The sequence below is a fragment of the Chiloscyllium plagiosum genome, unplaced genomic scaffold, assembly GCF_037043375.1.
Source record: "Chiloscyllium plagiosum isolate Xiang-an unplaced genomic scaffold, Cpla_swu_hap1 HiC_scaffold_2, whole genome shotgun sequence".
In the NCBI taxonomy this organism is placed as follows: Eukaryota; Metazoa; Chordata; class Chondrichthyes; order Orectolobiformes; family Hemiscylliidae; genus Chiloscyllium; species Chiloscyllium plagiosum.
Window position 1 is genome coordinate 114,832,106 of NW_028270140.1, and position 22,907 is coordinate 114,855,012.

The following is a 22,907-nucleotide window of genomic DNA, read 5'->3' on the forward strand; positions in this document are numbered from 1 at the left end:
GAAGACAAAAACAAAACTGAAAAATGTCTGCCAATTCCTGATACCCAAGGGATAGCGAGTGTAAAAGATACTATATTATTTCAAAGTAAAGCAGCATACAAGCATTTTTCAAGCTTTAAAATTCAAATACCTGGTCCAGCAGAAAGATTCTTCAAAGGGAGAAAACTGACCATAGTGAGAGTCAATATGAGGCTGAGCAGTGTGAGGAGGCTTCCTTTACTGAAATACAGTAGCAAACTATCTAGCAAGATTAGGAATAGCCATGGAACTTGAATTTACTTCACCAGAACAGCACAGCCAAGGAGCTTGAACTTATTTCACCGGAACGGGACAGGGAAGGATCAAGTTCTATCCAGAACTGGGCACTTCGAATGAAAAGATTTTTAATATATTTAATTGTTTCAATGATAGACAGCAAGTCTGAAGTCAACCTATTCAGTTATTCCATAGGAGCAAAAGCATACGATAGAATTGCAAGATAAAATATCAGTGAAACATGAGATAAATTTGAAGAAATTTTAAAAGCCTTTGATAACTCTCAAGCTTTCAACTTGCGAACCAGCAAGATTTTAGAAAGAGCCAAATTCAACACTGGCGAACTAATAGATACATTTATTCATGATCTTTGCAGGCTGGATGAATGATTTGGATATGGAAAGTTAAGATCAGAATTAATAAGAGATCACACTGTTGGCAGTGTTGCAGAATACCTATCATGTGTTTCTTAAAATTAACATAGTAGTCTTTCACACATCCATGAGCAAGCAATGCTGCAGATTTGGTTTTAATAATAAAACTGAGGTTTAGTACACAAAAGAATTAAACATGAAGTAGAATAAATCAACCTATTCACATATAACATATTTCAAAACACATGGCAAAACAATATTCCATCTATTTCAATACTGTCACTTTAAAATTGTGAAATACCAGAGAGGAAGTATTTCCTTCTCTGTCACATTTATAAATTTGACTTTCAGATCCTGATCTTGAGTGCTTGATAGACTTTTACTTAATTATTCGCACAGCTAAGACTAAACTTGCTTAGTTTCAAAAAACTCCTCAAGGTTCTAACCACATAGCCCTTTGTAAGTTTGTAACTAAAATACTTACACTGATGAGGTAACCTATTTCCTAACTGGTCTGAACTAGCTCCTTTGTTCAGGAGAATTCTTGCAGAATAAGAAAGACTTTGTCTTCTAGGAAGCAATATGGTCAGTTAGCAAAGCACAAGTCCAGAAACACAAGAAAGCAATCCTTAGAAGTGCAGAAAATGCTTGGGTCAGAAAAATTCCATTGACCGTATGTTTGCTTAAATATAAAACAGTGAAAGAAACCCCAGAAAATAAGAGACAACTGGTAGGAAAATGCAAAATGCAGGATAAAACGCTGGAATAAATCTGATGGCAAAAAATCTCACAGGTGTCCTTTGACTCCCTTAACCCCAAATGCTCTGTCCAACTCCTTCTTGAAATAATACAGTATTTTGGCCTCAGCGACATCACATAGCAGGGAATTCCACAGGCTCACATCTCTTTGAATGAAGAAATGTATCCACATCTCAATCTTAGATAGTTTACCCTGTATCCTTAGATTGTGACCACTGATTCTGGACACCCTAGTTATTAAGAAAATCCTTCCTGCACTTATCCTGTCGCGTTCAGTTAGGATTTTATAAATTTCTATGAGATTCCACTCAATCTTCTGAATGTCAGCAAACAAAATCCTAAACAATTCAACCTCTCTTCACACATCAGTCCTACCATTCCAAGATTCAGGGTGATGAAACTTTATTGCACTCCCTTTGTAGCAAGATCATCCTTCCTCAGATAAGGAGACCAAAACTGCACACAATGCTCCAGGTGTGGTCTCACCAGGCCCCTGAATAATTTCAGCAAGATATTCCTGCTCCTGCACTCGAATCCTCTCATTCTGAAGGTCAACGTATCATTTGCTTTCTTGATCACATGCTGCACCTGCATGCTGGCCTTCATGATTGGTGGACAAAGACACCCAGGGATCATTGCATATACCGCGTTCTTAATCTATAGTCCTATAGATTGTATTTATTGCAAGAAAGTTAGAAATTTTGGAAAGACATATCAAAGTAAAAGTATTGAAATAGGTGGATTTTGAATCACCATATTTTTTGAAAATTTTCAAGTTATGGGTTTATGAATAGCTTGGTTTGTTCTATTTTTGTGTTCAATTTGTTACAACCAAATCTGCAGCATAACATGCTTATGTTTGAGTGAAAGACCACCATTTGTTTTTTAAAGAACAAGCCAGACTTTGGAGGTGCCGGTGTTGGACTGTGGGTGGACAAGGTCAGAACTCAGACGATGCCAGATTATAGTCTGGCAGTCTATTTGAAATCACAAGCTTTTTGAGTGTTGCCCCTTCATCAAAGCTTGTGATTTCAAATAAATCTGTTGGCCTATAACCTGGTGTCGTCTGAATTCTGACCTTGTCCAGGTTTTAGTTTGGGATTTGACTTGCCCAGTAGAAACATCAGCTAGGATCGTGACATGTTCCATTTGGCAGGAAGAATAAAAAGCAAGCATTTTGTCTACATGGAGCAGGATTGCAGGGCTCTGAGATACAAAGATACCTGGATGCCCTCATAGTGTTGGTGAGGGGAGCCAGTGAATGTCATTTATCTGAATTTTACAAAAATTCGCATTAGAGATTAATGTGTAACATTAAAGTACATGGGATTGGAGGTGGTGCACTGATATGGATAGAGAACCAGAAACAAAAGGTAGGAATAAACTGTTCTTTTTCAGAATGACAGGCATTGACTAGTGGCGCACCACAGGGATTAGTCCTAGGACCTTAGCTATTTCATAATATATATTAATGATTTAGATGAGGAAACTAAATGTAATATCTCCAAGTTTCCACATGGCACAAAGCTGAGTGAGATGGTAAATGTGAGGAGGACACAGAGCTGCTTCAATGTAATTTGGACAAGCTGTGTGAGTGGTCAAATGCATGGTAGATGCAGTATATTGGAGATAAAAGCGAGGTTATCTACTTTAGGAGTAAAAGCAGTAAGGCTAATTATCATCAGAATGACTATAGATTAAGAACGCGGTATATGCAATGATCCCTGGGTGTCTTTGTCCACCAATCATGAAGGCCAGCATGCAGGTGCAGCATGTGATCAAGAAAGCAAATGATACGTTGACCTTCAGAGTGAGAGGATTCGAGTGCAGGAGCAGGAATATCTTGCTGAAATTATTCAGGGGCCTGGTGAGACCACACCTGGAGCATTGTGTGCAGTTTTGGTCTCCTTATCTGAGGAAGGATGATCTTGCTACAAAGGGAGTGCAATAAAGTTTCATCACCCTGATTCTTGGAATGGTAGGACTGATGTGTGAAGAGAGGTTGAATTGTTTAGGATTTTGTTTGCTGGCATTCAGAAGATTGAGTGGAATCTCATAGAAATTTATAAAATCCTAACTGAACGCGACAGGATAAGTGCAGGAAGGATTTTCTTAATAACTAGGGTGTCCAGAATCAGTGGTCACAATCTAAGGATACAGGGTAAACTATCTAAGATTGAGATGTGGATACATTTCTTCATTCAAAGAGATGTGAGCCTGTGGAATTCCCTGCTATGTGATGTTGCTGAGGCCAAAATACTGTATTATTTCAAGAAGGAGTTGGACAGAGCATTTGGGGTTAAGGGAGTCAAAGGATATGAGGGAAAAGCAGGATTGGATGTTGAGCCAATATCATAATAAATGGCAGAGCATTCTCGAAGGCTGTCTTGCTTACTCTTGCTGCTATTTTCTGTTTTTAAGTTTGCATGAAACACAAAACATCCTGTCAGAACATCCTCACTTTTAATCCTCTCAGAAGGCTTTGAGTCTTTGGAGCTCTCGTCCACAAAATATGGTGGAGGCAGACTTTGAATATTTTTAATGCAGCAGTAGATGGATTCCTGATACGCAAAGGGGGTGGGGCAGGCTTGGTGGTGAAAGGCTATTGGGGTTCAGTGAGAATGTGGAGTAATCAGATCAGTCGGGACCATGTTGAATAGTGGAGCAGACTCAGGGGGCTAAGTCGCTTACTCCTGCTCATAACCTATCTGCTCCAAACCAGAAACTGACAGAAACCCAAATACATGGTTGAGGAATAATTGAAGTTGAAATCAAAGGAAAGATGCAAAGAAGTACACAGGAAAGCAGAAATTAGAAACATTGCATGTCCTACAATATCAAGAATTGTCTCTTTTAAGCAGAAAAACTTGTCAGAAAATGAAAGAACTGAGTCAGCAGAATTCAAGAGTCACTTTCAAAAATACTTGTCAGATTATTTATGGGCTTAAGAAAGCTGTAAACCTGCATGTCTTTCCAGACCTATTGTTATGAATCAGGACAGACCCTCTCAAACTATTTCAAGGGAGGAGCCTAACTTTGCTTGTTGTTTGCAAGTTGATATTCCAGGAGAGGTGTAGCTGGTTTTAAACAAACAGAATTTATTTCCAAGTTTACCGAATGAAACACAAACAAAAGAGAACAGAATACAGAATAACTTAGCCTATCTGAAAACCCAGCAGATTATCCCAACCTAATGATGCTGTTCCAATATTTGCAACAATCCCCATGAACACTGCTTGCCAAAAAAAGATAAAATCAAACACAGGGTTTTACAGGAGAGATGTCAGAGTGAGGGAGGATCAGTATGGACCTGCTTCTTAGGGTCCAGCAACTTCACAATCTGACTGACTACTTTCAATGAACAGCTACACTATTAAAAACCAAACCAAGGGCGAAAGTGAGGACTGCAGTTGCTGGAGATTAGAGTTGAGAGCATGGCGCTGAAAAAGTGCAGCATGTCAAGCAGCAACCGAGGAGCAGGAAAATCAACGTTTCTGGCAACAGCCGTTCATCGGGAATGAGGCTGAGAACCTTGGGGTAGAGAGATAAATGGGAGGGGTTGGGGCTTGGGGAAGATAGCTGAGAGTGTAATAGGTGGATGGAGGTGGGGGTAACGGTGATAGGTTGGAGGTGAGGGTGGAGTGGATGGGTGGGAAGGAAGATTAGATTAGATTACTTTAGATTCCCTACAGTATGGAAACAGGCCCTTCAGCCCAGTAAGTCCACACCGACCCTACAACGAGTAACCCACACAGACCCATTCCTCTACTCTATATTTACCCCTGACTAATGCACCTAACATTATGGGCAATTTAGCATGGCCAATTCACCTGACAGGCACATCTTTGGATTGTGGGAGGAAACCGGAGCACCTGAAGGAAACCCACGCAGACACAGGGAGAATATGCAAACTCTACACAGACAGTCGCCCAAGGTGGGAATTGAACTCGGGTTAACCACTGAGCCACCAGGCCATCCAAATGAACCAGTTTCACCTGTTTCCTCATTTCCCCTTCCCCACCTTGTCCCAGTTCCAACCTTCCAACTCAGCACTGCCCTATGACCTGTCCCATCTATCCATCTTCCTTCCCACCGGTCTGCTCTACCCTCCCTCCAACCTATCACCTTCACCCCCACTTCCGTCCACTTATTGCACTCACACTACCTTCCCACCCAGCCCCACCACCTCCTTTCATTTGTCTCTCCACCCTGAGGCTCCCAACCTCATTCCTAATGAAGGGCTTTTTGCCTGAAAAGTTGATTTTCCTGCTCTTCAGATACTGCCTAACCTGCTGTGCTTTTCCAACACCACACACTCAACAAAACCCAAACCAAACCAAACCAAAAAAGAATGGAACTGGGCAGAACGGTGGCACAGTGGTTAGCACTGCTGCTTCACAGCGCCAGAGGCCTGGGTTCAGTTCCTGCCTCAGGTGACTGACTGTGTGGAGTTTGCATGTTCTCCCCGTGTCTGCGTGGGTTTCCTCCGGGTGCTCCGGTTTCCTCCCACAGTCCAAAGATGTGCAGGGTCAGGTGAATTGGCCATACTAAATTGCCTGTAGTGTTAGGTAAGGGGTAAATGTAGGGGTATGGGTGGGTTTCGCTTCTGCGGGTCGTTGTGGACTTGTTGGGCCGAAGGGCCTGTTTCCACACTGTAATCTAATCTAATCTAAATCTAATTGACCACTCACCTTTCATTGTCCAAGGTTTTAAAAAAAACTTGAAAATCTTTTGCCTGAGGCAGTATCTGTTAGCTATAAACAAATTGGCCCTAAAACCCTTCAGACCTAGACCTTTCGGAATTGCAGCTTTTATGACCTCACTGATAAAAGGCCAAGGACAGCATTACCTTGTTAAAGGAGCAGCATCATCACGCTATGAAAACACCACACTCACTATTGAAACATGTCAAACATCATCGAGGAGATTTGTTCAGGATGGAATCATACAGAAAGAGAAGAGACCCTTCAGCCTATCATGACTGTGCTGCCAAAACACTAAAAAAACTAGAAATCCTGGTTCATGAGAGCTGGCCACACCCAGGCAGGCTGCTTCTATTGTCTAACTTTTAAAAAAACACTCAAGGTCTCATAAGCTGTTTATTCTTGTAGTTTTGGTAAATTGCTCGGCACTTCTGCCTTATAACCTCTCTTCAAAAAAAAGGACAAAATAACTGTTAAAGCTATAGCATAACCACACTATGGCCCTCATAATTTTATACATCTCAATCACATCCCTCTCAAACTCTTGTGCTGTAGGAAAGCAATCCTAATCTGTCTAATCTCTCTTATTAACAGAAACTTACCAGCCCAGGTCACATCCTGGTAAATTTCATCTGCACCCAGCACTATCACATCCCTTTCTGATATGGATTCCAGAACTACACACAATACTCTAACTGTGGCCTAACAAGCATTTTATAAGGTTCCACCATAATCTCCATGCTCTTAAACACAGTGCCTCAGATAATAAAGACAAGAATAGAGATGCCTTCTTAATTATTTTATCCACATCTCCTGATAACTTAAAGATTTAGTGTATGTGCACACCACAGTCCCTCTGATTCTCAGTGCTTTTCAGGTTCTTACTGTTAATTGTATGTTACGTTGTCCTGTTTGTCCTACCCAAGTGCATCACCTTACACTTATCCAGATTGAATTCCATTTGCTACTGATCAGCCCATCTGACCAGCCCATCTATATCATTTTGATCTAAGGCTATCCTCCTCACTAATTGCCATCCCACCAATTTTTGGATTATTTGCCATTTTCCTGATCAACCCTCCTACATTCAAATCTAAATCATTTGTACAAACTGCAAACAGCCAAAGATCCCTATGCTGACCTCAATAGGACACATATCCTGTAAGAAACACACTCCTCGACCCTCTGCTTTCCTGTCATTCAGCCAATTGTTGATCCAATTTTCCAAATTTCTTTGGATTCTATAGGTTCTTGCCTTTACTATCAGTCTTCCATGCAGGACCTTATTATGCCTTGCTGTTCAAATAGAATACACATTCGAAAACGTCAATCAAGTTAGTCAGACACAAACTCCTCTTATTAAACCTTGTTGACTGTCCCTGGTTAGATCTGCCTCTCCAAACGCAGATTAATTCTGTTCATCAGAATTAATTCCAATACTTTGCATACCATTGATGTTGGAATGACTGGCCTGTGATTTCCTGGTTTGTCCCTTGCTTCCTGCTCTCATAATGGCACCACTTTAGCTCTCCCCTAGACTTCCTGCATTGCTCTGTGTCCAGAGAGTAATTAAGTATTTTTGCAGCACCTCTACTATGTCCTTCCTTGCCTCATTCAACAAGTGACCTCTGAGGAATATGCCAGAAGTTAATAGATAAATGAGGAAAACTTTAGGAAATTCAGCATGGCCATTGCGTGAGCAATCAGTGATAAACACTTCTCAAAGCATGGTCAATGGAACAGAAGATGCAGTTGTAACTGTGAAAAGCATTGCCATAGTCCTTTGAATGATGGAGTAAGTTTAAGCATGCATTTCCTTTTTCTTACATCCAGACCACCGGTGAACAACTTTACATCAATGACATATACCCTCGACATAATGAGTTATTTTCAGCATTTTGTCTGAGCAAAGTGGGAAATGCAACTATCAGTCACATTGACACTTCAGTGGCTGAGAAATGGTTTGGCGCTGTCAAGGTAAGTAGTAAATAGAATTTGTGAGTGCACTGTTTTCCAATGCTGTCTGTTTGGCATTGTATATATGAACAAACCAATGCCCAAAATGTCTATGTTAAGCTTTGAATTAATTAATCTCCTCTATTTCAAATCATAGGTAATCTTAGCAAAGGACATACCTGGATCCAATACATTTATGCCTCCACCCTTTGAGGTTGAAGAGATTTTAAGCAGTGGTCCTGTTCTGTATGCTGGGCAGCCAATCGCATTATGCATTGGAGGTAATGCAATTGGAAAAAGTACAAATCCGAACTTTATCAAATTCAATTCTTAGAAATCTAATTGTGCCTGAAAACAAATACAAAGGAGGCAGTGAGTGTACTGTGCCTGTCTATTCATGTGATTATGGACCATTTAAGAGTGGTGCTGTCCACCTGTTACAGTGGGCCATATTTGCAAACAGTACATTTATTGTGTGTCTGTTCGGCAAAATGAGAAATTGGGCATGATTTATTTGCTTAAAGACAGCCAATATTTTTTTTAAAAGGCATGTACTCAGTAATGAAACGCTGTGAAAGGGTTAAACTATCTAAGTAGCTAGGTTCTTGGAGGCAGCATTGAATACCCTGGTTTGCTTTGTTAACTGAGAAGAGGAGATCTCAACTTTCAGTATGAAACAATGGGAAACAATGAAAAAGAAGAATTGTGGGAAAATGGAAAAAGATGCAGATAAGAGTTGACCCAAAACGAACATGTAGATATTGGAGGATTGTTTTTCCCTACATGCAACACTGTACCATCTTAGGTTTGAGGATGGCTTTCTTTCACTCCGGTATTGTAGGTCCTGAAATGTCTAAATACTGTATCTACAAACCTTGCCATTTGGGAGGTCAATGAGATTTGCTGGAGAAGGCAGGTGGGATGCTTGAGTTTTCATCCCCTCCTTCCACTGTTTGCGCTTGCCCTCCTGTCTGGGCCTGGGGGAGGATGCTCCAAACTGTTGCCAACTGTGTGATTGTTTCTTCTTGATTTTGAGAGGTCTTGGACTTGCCCTTCCCTCAAATCAGTGGGGATGCTTTCAGAGGGGCGGGGTGGCTCAAAGATGCTTTGAAGCATTTCCTCTGCCTTCCTGGTAACTACTTGCAACAACAAGCTCAGAGTAGAGACTTTATTTTGTAAGCCTTGTATCAAATGCATATGATGTGACCAGCCCATTGTTTGATTGGCCTCATTTAATATGTGTAAACACATTTCCAGAAAATCTTATATTGTTTAGAATTGAAAATGAAACATAAGTATATTTCCACCGAAGAAAATATAGAAATAGAACTCAAACTTAAAGCTATACATTGTTCTATGAAGGGCTTTTGCCCGAAACGTCAATTTTCCTGCTCCTTGGATGCTGCCTGACCTGCTGTGCTTTTCCAGCACCACTCTCATCTATTGTTCTGTCGATGTTAGACACCAAGTTTCCAAATAGTAAGAATAATATATCATGAATATTCATTATAGCAACCACACCCCCCCCCTCCATCCACGCATCATGCGATCTAACGCGTTCCTCCCTTCACCCCTGTGAAAAGTATTGGCCACATAAGCAGAAGACAAGAATCTATAAAACAACATAAAGAAGATGGTAAGTTCGAGAAAGGTTATTTCCAGAGAGAAAAAAAGACAGTTAAAAAAAGGTATACATTGAAATGAATGTACTGGTCCTCTATTTTAAAGTACATAAGACAAATCAGACCAGTATACCTTATTTACAATTTTTCCTTTATTTTTTGATCTCCTGGGAAATCAATTTTTGTGTGATTTTCCTTTCCCTAGAGCTGGTGAGAAGGGAAAATAATTGACTGAGTTGGCCCTGGAGAGATACTCATCCCTTTCTAACCAGCTCAGCAATTATGTGCTGGCTGAGAATACCCAAGAAAAACTGTTGAATCAGCAATTAAGTGTTTCAGACTTAGTGCATTCTATATGGCAGCACCTTTACCAATGAGACCCCCATCCCAACACTTTCCTCTTATGGAGTATAAATATCATTTTCCCTTCAATTTGACATTTCTTTCTGGTGAAAACAAGCTTCAATAAATTATGTTTTTATTCAGCAATACTCAAATAAATAAAATGATAACCCACATTTGCTCTCTGCTACATAAGTCTATATTGCATTGTGTGGCTATCTTACCAAAAGGAGACCTCAGTTGCATTTTTTAAAATGTTAGATATAGTGAGAAATCATGCAAGTATTTGGTAAAAACATATCCATGATGATGGATATAGCAGTGTTGATCAATTTGTGAATTGCACATTTTAGGATTATTTTAATTACAGGTGTTGGTTCTCACTTTTGCTTCAGTAGCTGCCAAGATGTGTGTATTAATCGTATCCATTTTTATATTAAGTTTCACAGCATTTTGCTCTGGAGATGGCAGAAGAAATAAAGGTCACCTACAAAGATGAAAAACCACCAATAGTGACCCTGGATGACGCTATTGAGCAAAAGTCCTTTTATCCATTATCAGGAAAAGAATTAGTTGTTGGATACCCTGAAGATGCTATTTCAGAATCTCTTCACCAAATTGAAGGGGAAGTTAGAGCTGGTGAACAGTACCATTTCCACATGGAAACACAGGTAACTCTCCTTTTACAATTAAAAAAAGAATTGAAATTAATTAAAAGGTTAGTGACAAGGGGAGGTGAATAGTGTATAATTATGTTGATAAATTTAATTCTTATTTTAAGATTGATGTTATGGTTAAAACTTAAAAATGTGTTGCTGGAAAAGTGCAGCAGGTCAGGCAGCATCAAAGGAGCAGGAGAATCGATGTTTCAGGCAGAAGCCCTTCTTCAGGAATGAGGAGGGTGTGTCAAGCAGGCTAGGATAAAAGGTAGGGAGGAGGGACTTGAGGGAGGGGCGTTGGGAATGCAATAGATGGAAGGAGGTTAAGGTGAGGGTGAGAGGCCGGAGAGGGGGTGGGGGCGGAGAGGTCGGGAAGAAGATTGCAGGTCAAGAAGGCGGTGCTAAGTCTGAGGGCTGGGACTGAGAAAAGGTGGGGCGGAGGGGAAATGAGGAAGCTGGAGAAATCCGCATTCTTCCCCTGTGGTTGGAGGGTTCCTAGGCGGAAGATGAGTCGCTCTTCCTCCAGGCGTCGTGTTGCCATGGTCTGGCGATGGAGGAGGCAAAGGACCTGCATGTCCTTGGTGGAGTGGGAGGGGGAGTTAAAGTGTTCAGCCATAGGGTGATTGGGTTGATTGGTGCGGGTTTCCCCGAAGTGTTCCCTGAAACGTTCCACAATTAGGCGGCCTGTCTCCCCAATGTATAGGAGGCCACATCAGGTGCAGCAGATGCAGTAAATGATGTGTGTGGAGGTGCAGATTATTAAAAGTCCAATGGATGCTATATCCAAAACTCTTATTTACCTCCATCTCCAGGTCTGTTATAATTACCATCCCATTTGTTTTGCAGTTTCAATATTGAGTTCCTGACTGATCTGGAGTGCTTTGCGCAAGACATTGGTAATGGGCTATGTATGGAACAGGTACATGCCTGAAGGGAGCAGAGGCCAGGTCACAATTTTTAAGAGTCATAGAGTCATCTAGCACAGAAACAGACCACTCAGCCCAACTCGTCCTTGCTGACCAGATTGTCTAAACTGAACTAGTCCCACTTTCCTGCATTTGGCCTATATCTCTCTAAACTTTTCCTATCCTTGCACTTATCCAAATGTCTTTTAAATGTTGTAATTTTGTTAAGATAATGGGAAAAAGTATAACTTCGGATTTTAATACCTGGGATCTTTATTGAACAAGATTTTTTAAAAAAGAAACTTAAAATGGCCACGACAACAGGTTGAAACAACTCATGAAGCCACAAGTAAACAAGACGAGTCTGAGCTGAAATTATCATGATCACCTTGTTATTTTAAGGCATTGAAACATAGATCTGTATTTCCAGTTTGACTTATACCTTTTGATTAAGTGTCACAAAATGAGATGAAAGAATCATCTGAAAAAGTTCCAGCCTGAAAAACAATTAATTTGGATACAGGAAAACATGACTGAATAAAAACATGAACAAAGGATGATTATTGAAGTTGAATGAAAGCAGCAGCTTTCCAACCACATTCTGGACAACCTTCAGGAGATATAGATAGTTGTGCCATTTTGTACTTCCACAGCTCCAGAAGAATGTCAATATAGAGAATTAGATAGTTAGTGATCTTTGTAGAATGGAAGCTATCATGTGTGATCTGCTAGCTTATGGATACAGAGACAGAATAAAAGAAGCCATTGTTGACCACAAGTTACATCTAGTGTGATTGCTTGACAGAGTTTGCCAGATGAAGATGAAGTTAAATTGGAAAAGATTATAATTAATGATGTTTGATATCAAGTACACAGGTCATGTGCTGACAGAAAAAAAATCTTCTTGCAGTTGCTGAAATGGTGAGAGCTATGGCCGTGATGCAGTGACTAATAGCAGTAAAAGCAAGGCAACAATTTGTTGGATTGAGGAGTATTGGGCAAAATTCTTGCATAATTTGTCATCGGAGTATGAACCATTATGCCCACTCACACTCGAAGACCTGCTGTGGTATTGGGGTCTCAAATAAGAAGCAGCATTCATTCAACTCAAGCAACTAGTGATGGCATCACAAGTGCTGAAATGCTATGACATGATAGTAGTAAAATACAGACATCGGTTTTTAGATTTTGTAGTCTGATTTTAATACTTGAGACCTTCATCGATTAAAGTAGTTTTTAAAATAGAAAAACACTCAAAATGGCTACAACAATCAGCTGACCATAGAGTGAGCCTGCTAACAAAACCATCAACAAAAAAGAAACAATCTGGGCTGAAATTAACTGTCTTATCAAAACACATTGAAACTCAAATCTGTATCTGCTGTTTGACTTTATGACATCTTTATGACATATTACGATGAAAGTCTCATCCATAACTTACCCAGCTTGGAAAGCAATAAGCTCAGATACGGGAATACATGAATGAACTGTACTTTGAGCAGCTGCTTGGGCAGAGCGCTGGAAAAAGAGTGATGGATTTGTAACCGCAAAACTGTAAGACGGTCTCACTCTTCTTGTTTTCTCTCAGTGCTTCAAAAGACAATGCTCAGCAATAAAGCAATTAAGAAAAATATGTTAAAAAGAAATATGCACTGAGAATTCAAAGGTGTCTGCTGCTGAGTATACAAGACATCAGTTAAACAAGTTTGTGTGTGGGTGTTTGTGTATAAGATTTAAACATGAGGTGCACAGACAGTCAAGTATCTGTTCTCAAACATGATCTAGATGTATCTGCAAACTCCAGAAATATAGATAGAACATTCTAGAAATACTCAGCAAATCAAGCAGCACCTGTGGAGAGACAACAGAATTAACAATTTCATCAAACCTGAGCAAAGTTAGAGATATGATAGGCTTTGAGTAAGTGAAGTGGGAGGTGGGAAGAAAGGTAAGTGGGGAGGGAGTGCGAAGGGGCAAATTAAAGAAACAAAAACTATGGCACAAATGCTAAAATAGCAACAGCATGAATGCAAAGCAAATGGATTAAGGTAGAATGGAGAAAAAATAAGCACATGCAACAGGATGTGTTTAGAGGTTGTCATCTAAAATTATTGGACTTAAAATATTAAGTTCTTCAGACTTCAGATTACTAAGATGAAGTACTGTTCCTCAAGCTGGTACTCAGCTTTGCCAGAACACTGCAGCAGACCAAGGACAGAAAGGTCAGAGTGGGAGAAGGTGGGCAGTTAAACTGGTGCATAGCAGAAAATTCAGACTCATCTAGAAATAACTATCTTCAGAGATGATATTTTAACTATTTATTTTTGGACAGATTTGTCGGTGCGTGCCTACTGAAGATGGTTTGGATGTCCAGGCATCTTGCCAATGGTTGGACTTAGCACAACAAGCTATTGCCGGTGCATGTGGAATACCTGCCAAAGAGTAAACAGATCTTACCTTCCTCCCACTTTATGACTAACTTGCTGCAATTACTTTACAGCTTGTATTAACGCCAACATTGAAATTGTAGAAGGCAACTTTGATAAAAACACTGGTTAGAATATGGCGTAACATGTTTAGACCTCCAAGGCATAATTGACATGAAACTCACAAACACAATTCTCTACAGAAAAAAGGAAAGGGACTATGACAGTAAAGGGTCTATCACATTTATCAGGACACTCAGACATTAACTGTGCAATTCATCACCATATAAATTTTCTAATAAGTACTGTAACTGTCTTAACCTTTAAATAAATACAACATTACCATCTCTTCTCTTCAGTTGTGATGGCTGGTCACAAAATTTGTAAGACGGCAAGGCCATAGCAATTAAGAGGATCTTATGTCTTATTTCTTTAGTTGAGATTCGGAGATGCCGGTGTTGAACTGGGGTATACAAAGTTAAAAATCACACAACACCAGGTTATAGTCCAACAGGTTTAATTGGAAGCACTAGATTTTGGAGCGCTGCTCCTTCATCAGGTGATTGTGGAGCATAAGATTGTAAGACACATAATTTATAGCAAACGCATAGAATGTGATATAACTGAAATTATATATTGAAAAAGAGCTGGATTGTATGTTAAGTCTCTCATCTGTCAGAATGATCATGTAGGTTTCAGTTCTTTCATATGTAAATCGCAGAACTTTTTTAAAGTTACATTCTTAAGTGAACTTTAACAATTGGTGTCATGTCAGCCGAGATAATGTATTGAAGGTGTGAGCTCCCCTGTGTGAGGCTGTCTGTGGCACAATGTTTAGACTGATTCTAATCTAAAAAATGGATTTACAGAATCTTACATGGATTCATGTAGTTTTTGAGCAAAGTAAAATGTAATTCTGCAAGTACAAATTCACCCCACAAACTTATATGTGTACGTGTATATGTGGGTGTGTGTGTGGGGACGATTATAAGTGTCTGTGAGAGAGTGTGTGCATGTGTGTGAGTGTAAGTGTAAAGGGGTATAAGTCTGTGAGAGGGTGCATGTGAGAGTGTGGAAGCATATGTGTAAGCGTATGAGAGAGGATCTGCATCAGTGTGTGTGTCTGTAGGAGTGTGTGTCTGTGTGTGCATGTGTGTCTATGTGTGTGTATAATGCAATGGGGTCACCTGTAGTGTGACATAAACCCAAGGTCTCGGTTGAGGCCATCCCCATAGGTACGGAACTTGGTTATCAGCCTCTGCTCGACCACTTTTTGTTGCTGTTTGTCGTGAAGTCCGCCTTGGAGGATGATCACCTGAAGATCCGAGGTCGAAAGTCCCAGACCACTGAAGTGTTCTCCAACTGGGAGGGAACACTTCTGTCTGTTGATGGTTGTGCGGTGCCCATTCATCCGTTGCCGTAGCCTCTGCTCAGTTTCCCCAAATTACCATGCCTCAGGGTATCCTTGCCGGCAACATATAAGATAGACAACGCTGGCTGAGTCACGAGTACCTGCCACATACATGGTGAGAGGTGTCACCACGTGTAATGGTGGTATCCATGTCCACACTCTGACACGTCTTGCAGCGCCTACCGTGACAGGGTTGTATGGAGTTGTCCTGAAAGTCGGGCAGTTTGGTAGGAATAATGATCTGTTAGAGGTTTGGTGGTTGTTTAAAGGTGAGCAGTGGAGGTATGGGAAGGTCTTGGCGAGGTGCTCATCCTCATTGATAATGTACATTATCTCGACTGACACACCACCTATTGTTAAAGTTCACTTGAGAATGTAACTTTTAAAAAAATGGTTATGCGATTTACATATGAAAGAACTGAAAGCAACATGGTCATTCTAAAAGATGACGGACTTAACAAAAAATCCAAGTCTTTTTCAATATATAATTTCAGTTATAAAACACTGCAAACTTTTGCTATAAGTACTGTGCCTTACATTCTTATACTCAACAACCGTATTTCCAATTAAAGTGCTTCCAATTAAACCTGGTGGACTGTAACCTGATGTTGTGTAATTTTTAACTTCTCTAGTTGATCACTGAAATCAAGATCAAGTTTAGTATTTGGTCAAGCAGGATCATAAGAGTTTAAAAATGTGTTGCTGGAAAAGCGCAGCAGGTCAGGCAGCAACAAAGGAGCAGGAGAATCGACATTTCGGGCATAAGCCCTTCTTCAGGAATGAGGAGGGTGTGCCAAGCAGGCTAAGATAAAAGGTAGGGAGAAGGGACTTGGGGGAGGGGCGTTGGGAATGCAATAGGTGGAAGGAGGTTAAGGTGAGGGTGATAGGCCGGAGAGGGGTGGGGGCGGAGAGGTCGGGAAGAAGATTGCAGGTCAAGAAGGTGGTGCTGAGTCTGAGGGTTGGGACTGAGAAAAGGGGGCGGGGGGGGAATGAGGAAGCTGGAGAAATCTGCATTCATCCCTTGTGGTTGGAAAGTTCTTAGGTGGAAGATGAGTCATTTTTCCTCCAGGCGTCGTGTTGCCGTGGTCTGATGATGGAGGAGGTCAAGGGCCTGCATGTCCTTGGCGGAGTGGGAGGGGGAGTAAAAGTGTTCAGTCACGGGGCGGTTGTGTTGGTTGGTGTGGGTGTCCCAGAGGTGTTCTCTGAAATGTTCCGCAAATAGGCGGCCTGTCTCCCCAATGTATAGGAGGCCACATCAGGTGCAGCAGATGCAGTAAATGATGTGTGTGGAGGTGCAGGTGAATTTCTGATGGATATAGAAGGATCCCTTGGGGCCTTGGAGGGAAGTGAGGGGGGAGGTATGGGCGCAAGTTTTGCATTTCTTGTGATTGCAGGAGAAGATGCCGGGAGTCGAGGTTGGGTTGATCTGACAAGGGAGTCGCAGAGGGAATGGTCTTTCCGGAACACTGATAGGGGTGGGGAGGGAAATATATCCTTGGTGATGGGGTCTGTTTAGAGGTGGCGGAAATGACAAAGGATGATCCGATGTATCTGGAGGTTGGTGGGGTGGTAGGTGAGGATCAGTGGGGTTCTGTCCTGGTGGCGTTTGGAGGGGCAGAGTTCAAGGGCAGAGGAGCGGGAAGTGGAGGAGATGTGGTGGAGAACATCGTCAACCACGTCTGAGGGGAAATTGCGGTCTTTGAAGAAGGAGGCCATCTGGGTTGTTCGGTATTGGAATTGGTCCTCCTGGGAGCAGATGCGGCGAAGGCGAAGGAATTGGGAATATGGGATGGCGTTTTTACAGGGGGCAGGGTGGGAGGAGATGTAATCTAGGTAGCTGTGGGAGTCTATCAGTTTATAGTAAACGTCCGTGTTGAGTCGGTCGTCCGAGAATGAAATGGAGAGGTCTAGGAAGGGGAGGGAGGAGTCTGAGATGATCCAGGTAAATTTGAGGTCGGGGTGGAAGGTTTTAGTAAAGTGGATGAACTGTTCAACTTCCTTGTGGGAGCATGAGGTGGCGCCGATACAGTCATCGATGTAGCGGAGGAAAAGGTGGGGGTTGGTGCCAATGTAGCTGCGGAAGATGGACTGTTCCACATATCCAATGAAGAGGCAGGCATAGCTGGGGCCCATGCGGGTGCCCATGGCTATTCCTTTGGTTTGGAGGAAGTGGGAGGATTTGAAAGAGAAGTTGTTCAGAGTGAGGACCAGTTCAGTTAGTCGAAGGAGGGTGTCAGTGGAAGGATACTGGTTGGTTCGGCGGGAAAGGAAGAAGCCGAGGGCTTTGAGGTCTTCGTGATGGGGGATGGAGGTGTACAGGGATTGGATGTCCATGGTGAAGATAACGCGTTGGGGGCCGGGGAAGCGAAAATCATGGAGGAGGTGGAGGGCATGGGTGGTGTCCCAAACGTAGGTGGGGAGTTCTTGGACTAAGGGGGATAGGACCGTGTCAAGGTATGCAGAAAGGAGTTCGGTGGGGCAGGAGCAGGCTGAGACAATGGGTCGGCCGGGGCAGTCAGGTTTGTGGATTTTGGGCAGGAGGTAGAAACAGACGGTGCGGGGTTGTGGGACTATGAGGTTGGAGGCGGTGGATGGGAGATCCCCTGAGGTGATGAGGTTATGTATGGTCTGGGAGATGATGTGTTTGATGGTGGGAGGTGGGGTCTATTCCCAATTCCTTCGCCTTTGCTGCATCTGCTCCCAGGAGGACCAATTCCAATACCGAACAACCCAGATGGCCACCTTCTTCAAAGACCGCAATTTCCCCTCACACATGGTTGATGATGCTCTCCACCACATCTCCTCCACTTCCCGCTCCTCCGCCCTTGAACCCCACCCCTCCAATCGCCACCAGGACAGAACCCCATTGGTCCTCACCTACCACCCCACCAACGTCCAGATACATCAGATCATCCTTCGTCATTTCCACCACCTCCAAACGGACCCCACCACCAAGGATATATTTCCTCCCCACCCTATCAGCATTCCAGAAAGACCACCGCGACTCCCTCGTCTCCGCGACTCCGCGACTCCCTCCTCAGATCAACCCAACCCACCAACCCAACCTCCACTCCCAGCACCTTCCCCTGCAATCGCAAGAAATGCAAAACTTGCGCCCACATCTCCCCCCTCACTTCCCTCCAAGGCCCCAAGGGATCCTTCTATTTCCATCAGAAATTCACCTGCACCTCCACACACATCATTTACTGCATCCGCTGCACCCGAAATGGCTCTCCTATACATTGGGGAGACAGGCCGCCTACTTGCGGAACATTTCAGAGAACACCTCTGGGACACCCGCACCAACTAACCCAACCGCTCCGTGGCTGAACACTTTAACTCCTCGTCCCACTCCGCCAAGGACATGCAGGTCCTTGGCCTCCTCCATCATCAGACCATGGTAACACGACGCCTGGAGGAAGAGCGCCTCATCTTCCGCCTAGGAACCCTCCAACCACAAGGGATGAATGCAGATTTCTCCAGCTTCCTCATTTCCCCTCCGCCCCACCTTTTCTCTGTCCCAACCCTCAGATTTAGCACCGCCTTCTTGACCTGCAATCTTCTTTCTGACCTCTCCGCCCCCACCCCTCTTCGGCCTATCACCCTCACCTTAACCTCCTTCCACCTATTGCATTCCCAACGCCCCTCCCCCAAGTCCCTCCTCCCTACCTTTTATCCTAGCCTGCTTGGCACACCCTCCTCATTCCTGAAGAAGGGCTTATGCCCGAAACGTCGATTCTCCTGCTCCTTTGGTGCTGCCAGACCTGCTGCGCTTTTCCAGCAACACATTTTTAAGCTCTGATCCCCAGCATCTGCAGTCCTCACTTTCTCCTAGGATCATAAGAGTATCTAACTATATGTTTTGTACATTTTTATTGAAAATTTGTTTCAGATTTGTAGAGTTTGCAGATTTATTTTCGACATGCAATGCTTGTTTTCTTGAATTGTCTTTTACTTCAGTATTAGTCAAAATAATTATTGGTTTTAATAAGCTAAAAATGTTATTCTTTATACAGTGTTAATGTCAAAGCAAATCATTTGGGTGGAGGTTTTGGAGCTAAAGTTACACGAGCCAACTTAGTGGCTTGTGGTGCAGCGTTGGCAGCACATTTACTTAACAGGTAGGAAATAAATGAATACTGTACAAAGAATACAGTTAACCTCTTCATAATATAGTTAATAGAAACTTGATAGAATCGAATAGAACATGTCTTTATTTCTCCTTTCCATTCGGTGTGAATGATTGATAATAAAAGATGAATTATTCTTCTGGAGCAGACAAGGGTAAGTGGAAAATTTACAGATATGTTCAAAATTTAATTTATGTTTTCATGCAAAAGGACATGTCTACCAGTATGTAGTTTGGTTACAGATTGAACACATTTGTCAAAAACCCAAGAAAGAAAACTTTTTTTAAAATACAACAAGTTACTGTGCTCTGGTATGGATCGCTTGAGAGGGTTTGGAAGAAAATTCAAAAAGATGGTTACTTGAAAAATAAAACAAAAAAAATTAGATCTATGGATTGGAGTGAGACTAATTGGATAATAGCTTGGTCATGGTGATCTACACTTTCTAGAGACATCAAGTCAATGTAGTTTTCCCTGGCAACATGGATGGATCTTTGGCCTCTCCACAGCTTCCACCCATTGCCAAACGATCATGAAATAGAAGCAAAGGTAGAACTTTTAAGCCTGTTCCACCAACCAAATAGATCATGGCACTTTGTCTTTTAAAATTGACATTCCTATCTACCCTGGTGACTCTTGATTCCTTTGCCTAATGAGCATCTATCTATCTCAATCTTTAAATAATTCAGTAATCCCATTTCTATTGCTTTCTGAAGCAGAGTTCCACAATCGCCTAACTCTCTGAGAGAAAATAATTGTTCTCATCTCTGTTGTAAAAGAATGACCCTCATTTAAAAGAAAAACAGCCTACTAGTTCCTTTCTTCATCTAAGCTTTCAGGGATTGCTCCAAATTTCTCCCTTCACATTCAACATCTGTTTCTTTGTTTATTTCTGTAATCATTTGACAAATACTTTACAATGTCTACTATGTCCAAATTTTCACATTAACATTGTGATTATTTTGTTGCTTCTATGAGAATATGTGGATTAATTTAATTAATGAATGGATTAGTTTTCTCTTTCCTGAACCCACGGTTGGATAACTGAAGTATTATGTTAGATATATACTTTGCAATACCTAGATACAAGCCACCAAAAAAAAAATTATTTGCCTGGTATTTGACTTTAATTGAAGAAAATAAATTGACTAATATTTGAAATAATATTGCGAAAGATATCTGAATGGCATGACTATTTAGGAATTATCTATTTAGAAGTGGATGTGAAGGTTATAATGGAAATGTAACATAGAGATCAATGAGAACATGTGAGTAGAAGCAATAAGTAAAGTGATCATCTAACATTTTGTGAGAAGTGATGGTTCCTGAGCTTCTGGGATTAAGGACTCATCACCAATGCAAAACAGCTTGCTAGGCATGCATAATGGAATTGGATAAAAATACTACATGTTCCCTCACTAGCTCAGGAATTGAGAAAATGTTGTTATGGAACCTTTCCTCTGAAGATCATAATTTTGGTGTGGAGTTCAGTTTAGTAAATTTCAGTGAGGAATTATTCATATGTACCGTATTGTTTTTATAGACCTGCTCAGTGCATAATGGATCTGGCCACCAACATGAAAGCAATTGGCAAACGCCATGGCTATATTTTCAAATACAAGGTTAGAAAATATTTACATTTCTTGGTGAATCTATCTTTAAGTCAACTTTAGCCACTTTGATATGAAGCAGATTAATGTAAGGTTATTTTTATAAACAAATGATAATGAAGATATGTGTTGAACAATTAAGGTGTAAATTAATTTTAGGTGTAGAAAGATTCATGACTTTTTTTAAAAAGAAATGTTTTCCAATGATAATCTTGGGCACAAAAGAAGTAAGGAAATCAAATGCTACTTGGTAAATATCGATCTAAATGAGATGGAGGAGTAAAAGGACTTGGTAGTACAAATGCATAAATTACATGCAAGTTAAAAGTTGTAGACGAAATCAAACAAGCACCATATTTTATTTCTAAAAGTATAAAAATGAAAAATAGAAAAAAATTTGCTAATCCTTTGCCTAACCTTGGAGTATGTTTTACACCATATTGTTAAATGGACATAGTGATGCTCAAACTGGTGGACAAGAGTAAAAGCAAAAGAGGTCTAAAATATGTCTTTCAAAATACAGAAGTTTGAATAAATCAGAACGAATTTCTTTGTGTTGAAGAGCAAGACTGAAGGTCATCAAATAGCCAATTCAGAAGAAACATTTTCACCCAGAGAGTGCTGAAAATGCGGAATTCACTATCACGAGGAGTTGATATGAATATTGTAGTTGCACGGAAGGAGAAGCTGAATTGACAAATGAAGAAGAAGAGAACATAGAAACATAGAAAAAAGGTGCAGGAGTAGGCTATTTAGCCCTCCGAGCCCGCAGCACCATTCAATACCACCATAGCTGATCATGCAATCCCAGTAGCTCATTATCGTCTTTCCCTTACCCCTTGATTGCTCTAGCCACAAGGGCCACATCTAGTTCCCTCTTGAATATATCTAATGAAATGGCTCCAACAGCTTCCAGTGGTAGACAATTCCACAGATTCACAACTATTTTCTGTGAAGAAATTCTTCCTCTTCTCAGACTTGAAAAGCTTACTCCTTATTCTTAGATTTTGACCCCTAGTTCTGGACTTCCCTGACATGAGGAACATTCTTCCCGCATCTAGTCTATCCAGTCCCATCAGGGTTCTATATGTTTCTATGAGATTCCACCGCCCCACCCCCCTCCCCATCTCATTCTTCTAAATTCCAGTGAATACAAGCCAAGTCAATCCAGTCTTTCCTCATAGGTCAGTCCTGCCATCTTGGGAATCTGGTGAACCTTTGCTGGAATCCCTCAAGAGCAAGAATGTCCTTCCTCAGACCAGGAGACCAAAACTGCGCACAATATTCAAGGTGTAGCCTCACCAAGGCCTGTATAACTGCAACAAGACATCCTTCCTCCGATACTCAAATCCAATCCCTATGAAGGCCAGCATGTCATTAGCTTTCCTCACTGCCGACTGCAACTGTATGCCAACCTTCAGTGACTGTTCCACCATGACACCCATGTCTCATTGCACCTCACCTTTTCCTAAATTTCCACCATTCCAATAATAATCTGCCCAACTAATTTTGCAATCAAAATGAATAACCTCACATTTATCCACGTTCTCTTGCATTTGCCAAGTATTTGCCCACTCAGCCTGTCCAGGTCACGATGCAACCTCTTCGCATCCTCCTCACAGCACACACTGCCACTCAGTTTAGTGTCATCTGCAACATTGGAGATATCACATTCAACTCCTTCATCCAAATCATCGAATGTGAATAGCTGGGATCCCAGCACTGAACCCTGCGGCACCCCACTCATCGTAGTCT

At 41.6% G+C, this 22,907-nt stretch overlaps 1 protein-coding gene across 2 annotated transcripts in view; it reads left to right on the forward strand.

Annotated features, from left to right (window-relative positions):
* LOC122559080 (xanthine dehydrogenase-like) overlaps nucleotides 1-22,907 on the forward strand; it is a 191,825-nt gene that overhangs the window by 111,385 nt on the left and 57,533 nt on the right. For both annotated transcript variants that reach the window (XM_087999784.1, XM_087999786.1), the window contains exons 15-20: nucleotides 7,925-8,068; nucleotides 8,205-8,328; nucleotides 10,453-10,682; nucleotides 13,908-14,017; nucleotides 19,429-19,533; nucleotides 21,086-21,164. In XM_087999784.1, the coding sequence (XP_087855910.1) occupies nucleotides 7,925-8,068; nucleotides 8,205-8,328; nucleotides 10,453-10,682; nucleotides 13,908-14,017; nucleotides 19,429-19,533; nucleotides 21,086-21,164 (792 nt within the window). The remainder of the gene's footprint in view (nucleotides 1-7,924; nucleotides 8,069-8,204; nucleotides 8,329-10,452; nucleotides 10,683-13,907; nucleotides 14,018-19,428; nucleotides 19,534-21,085; nucleotides 21,165-22,907) is intronic.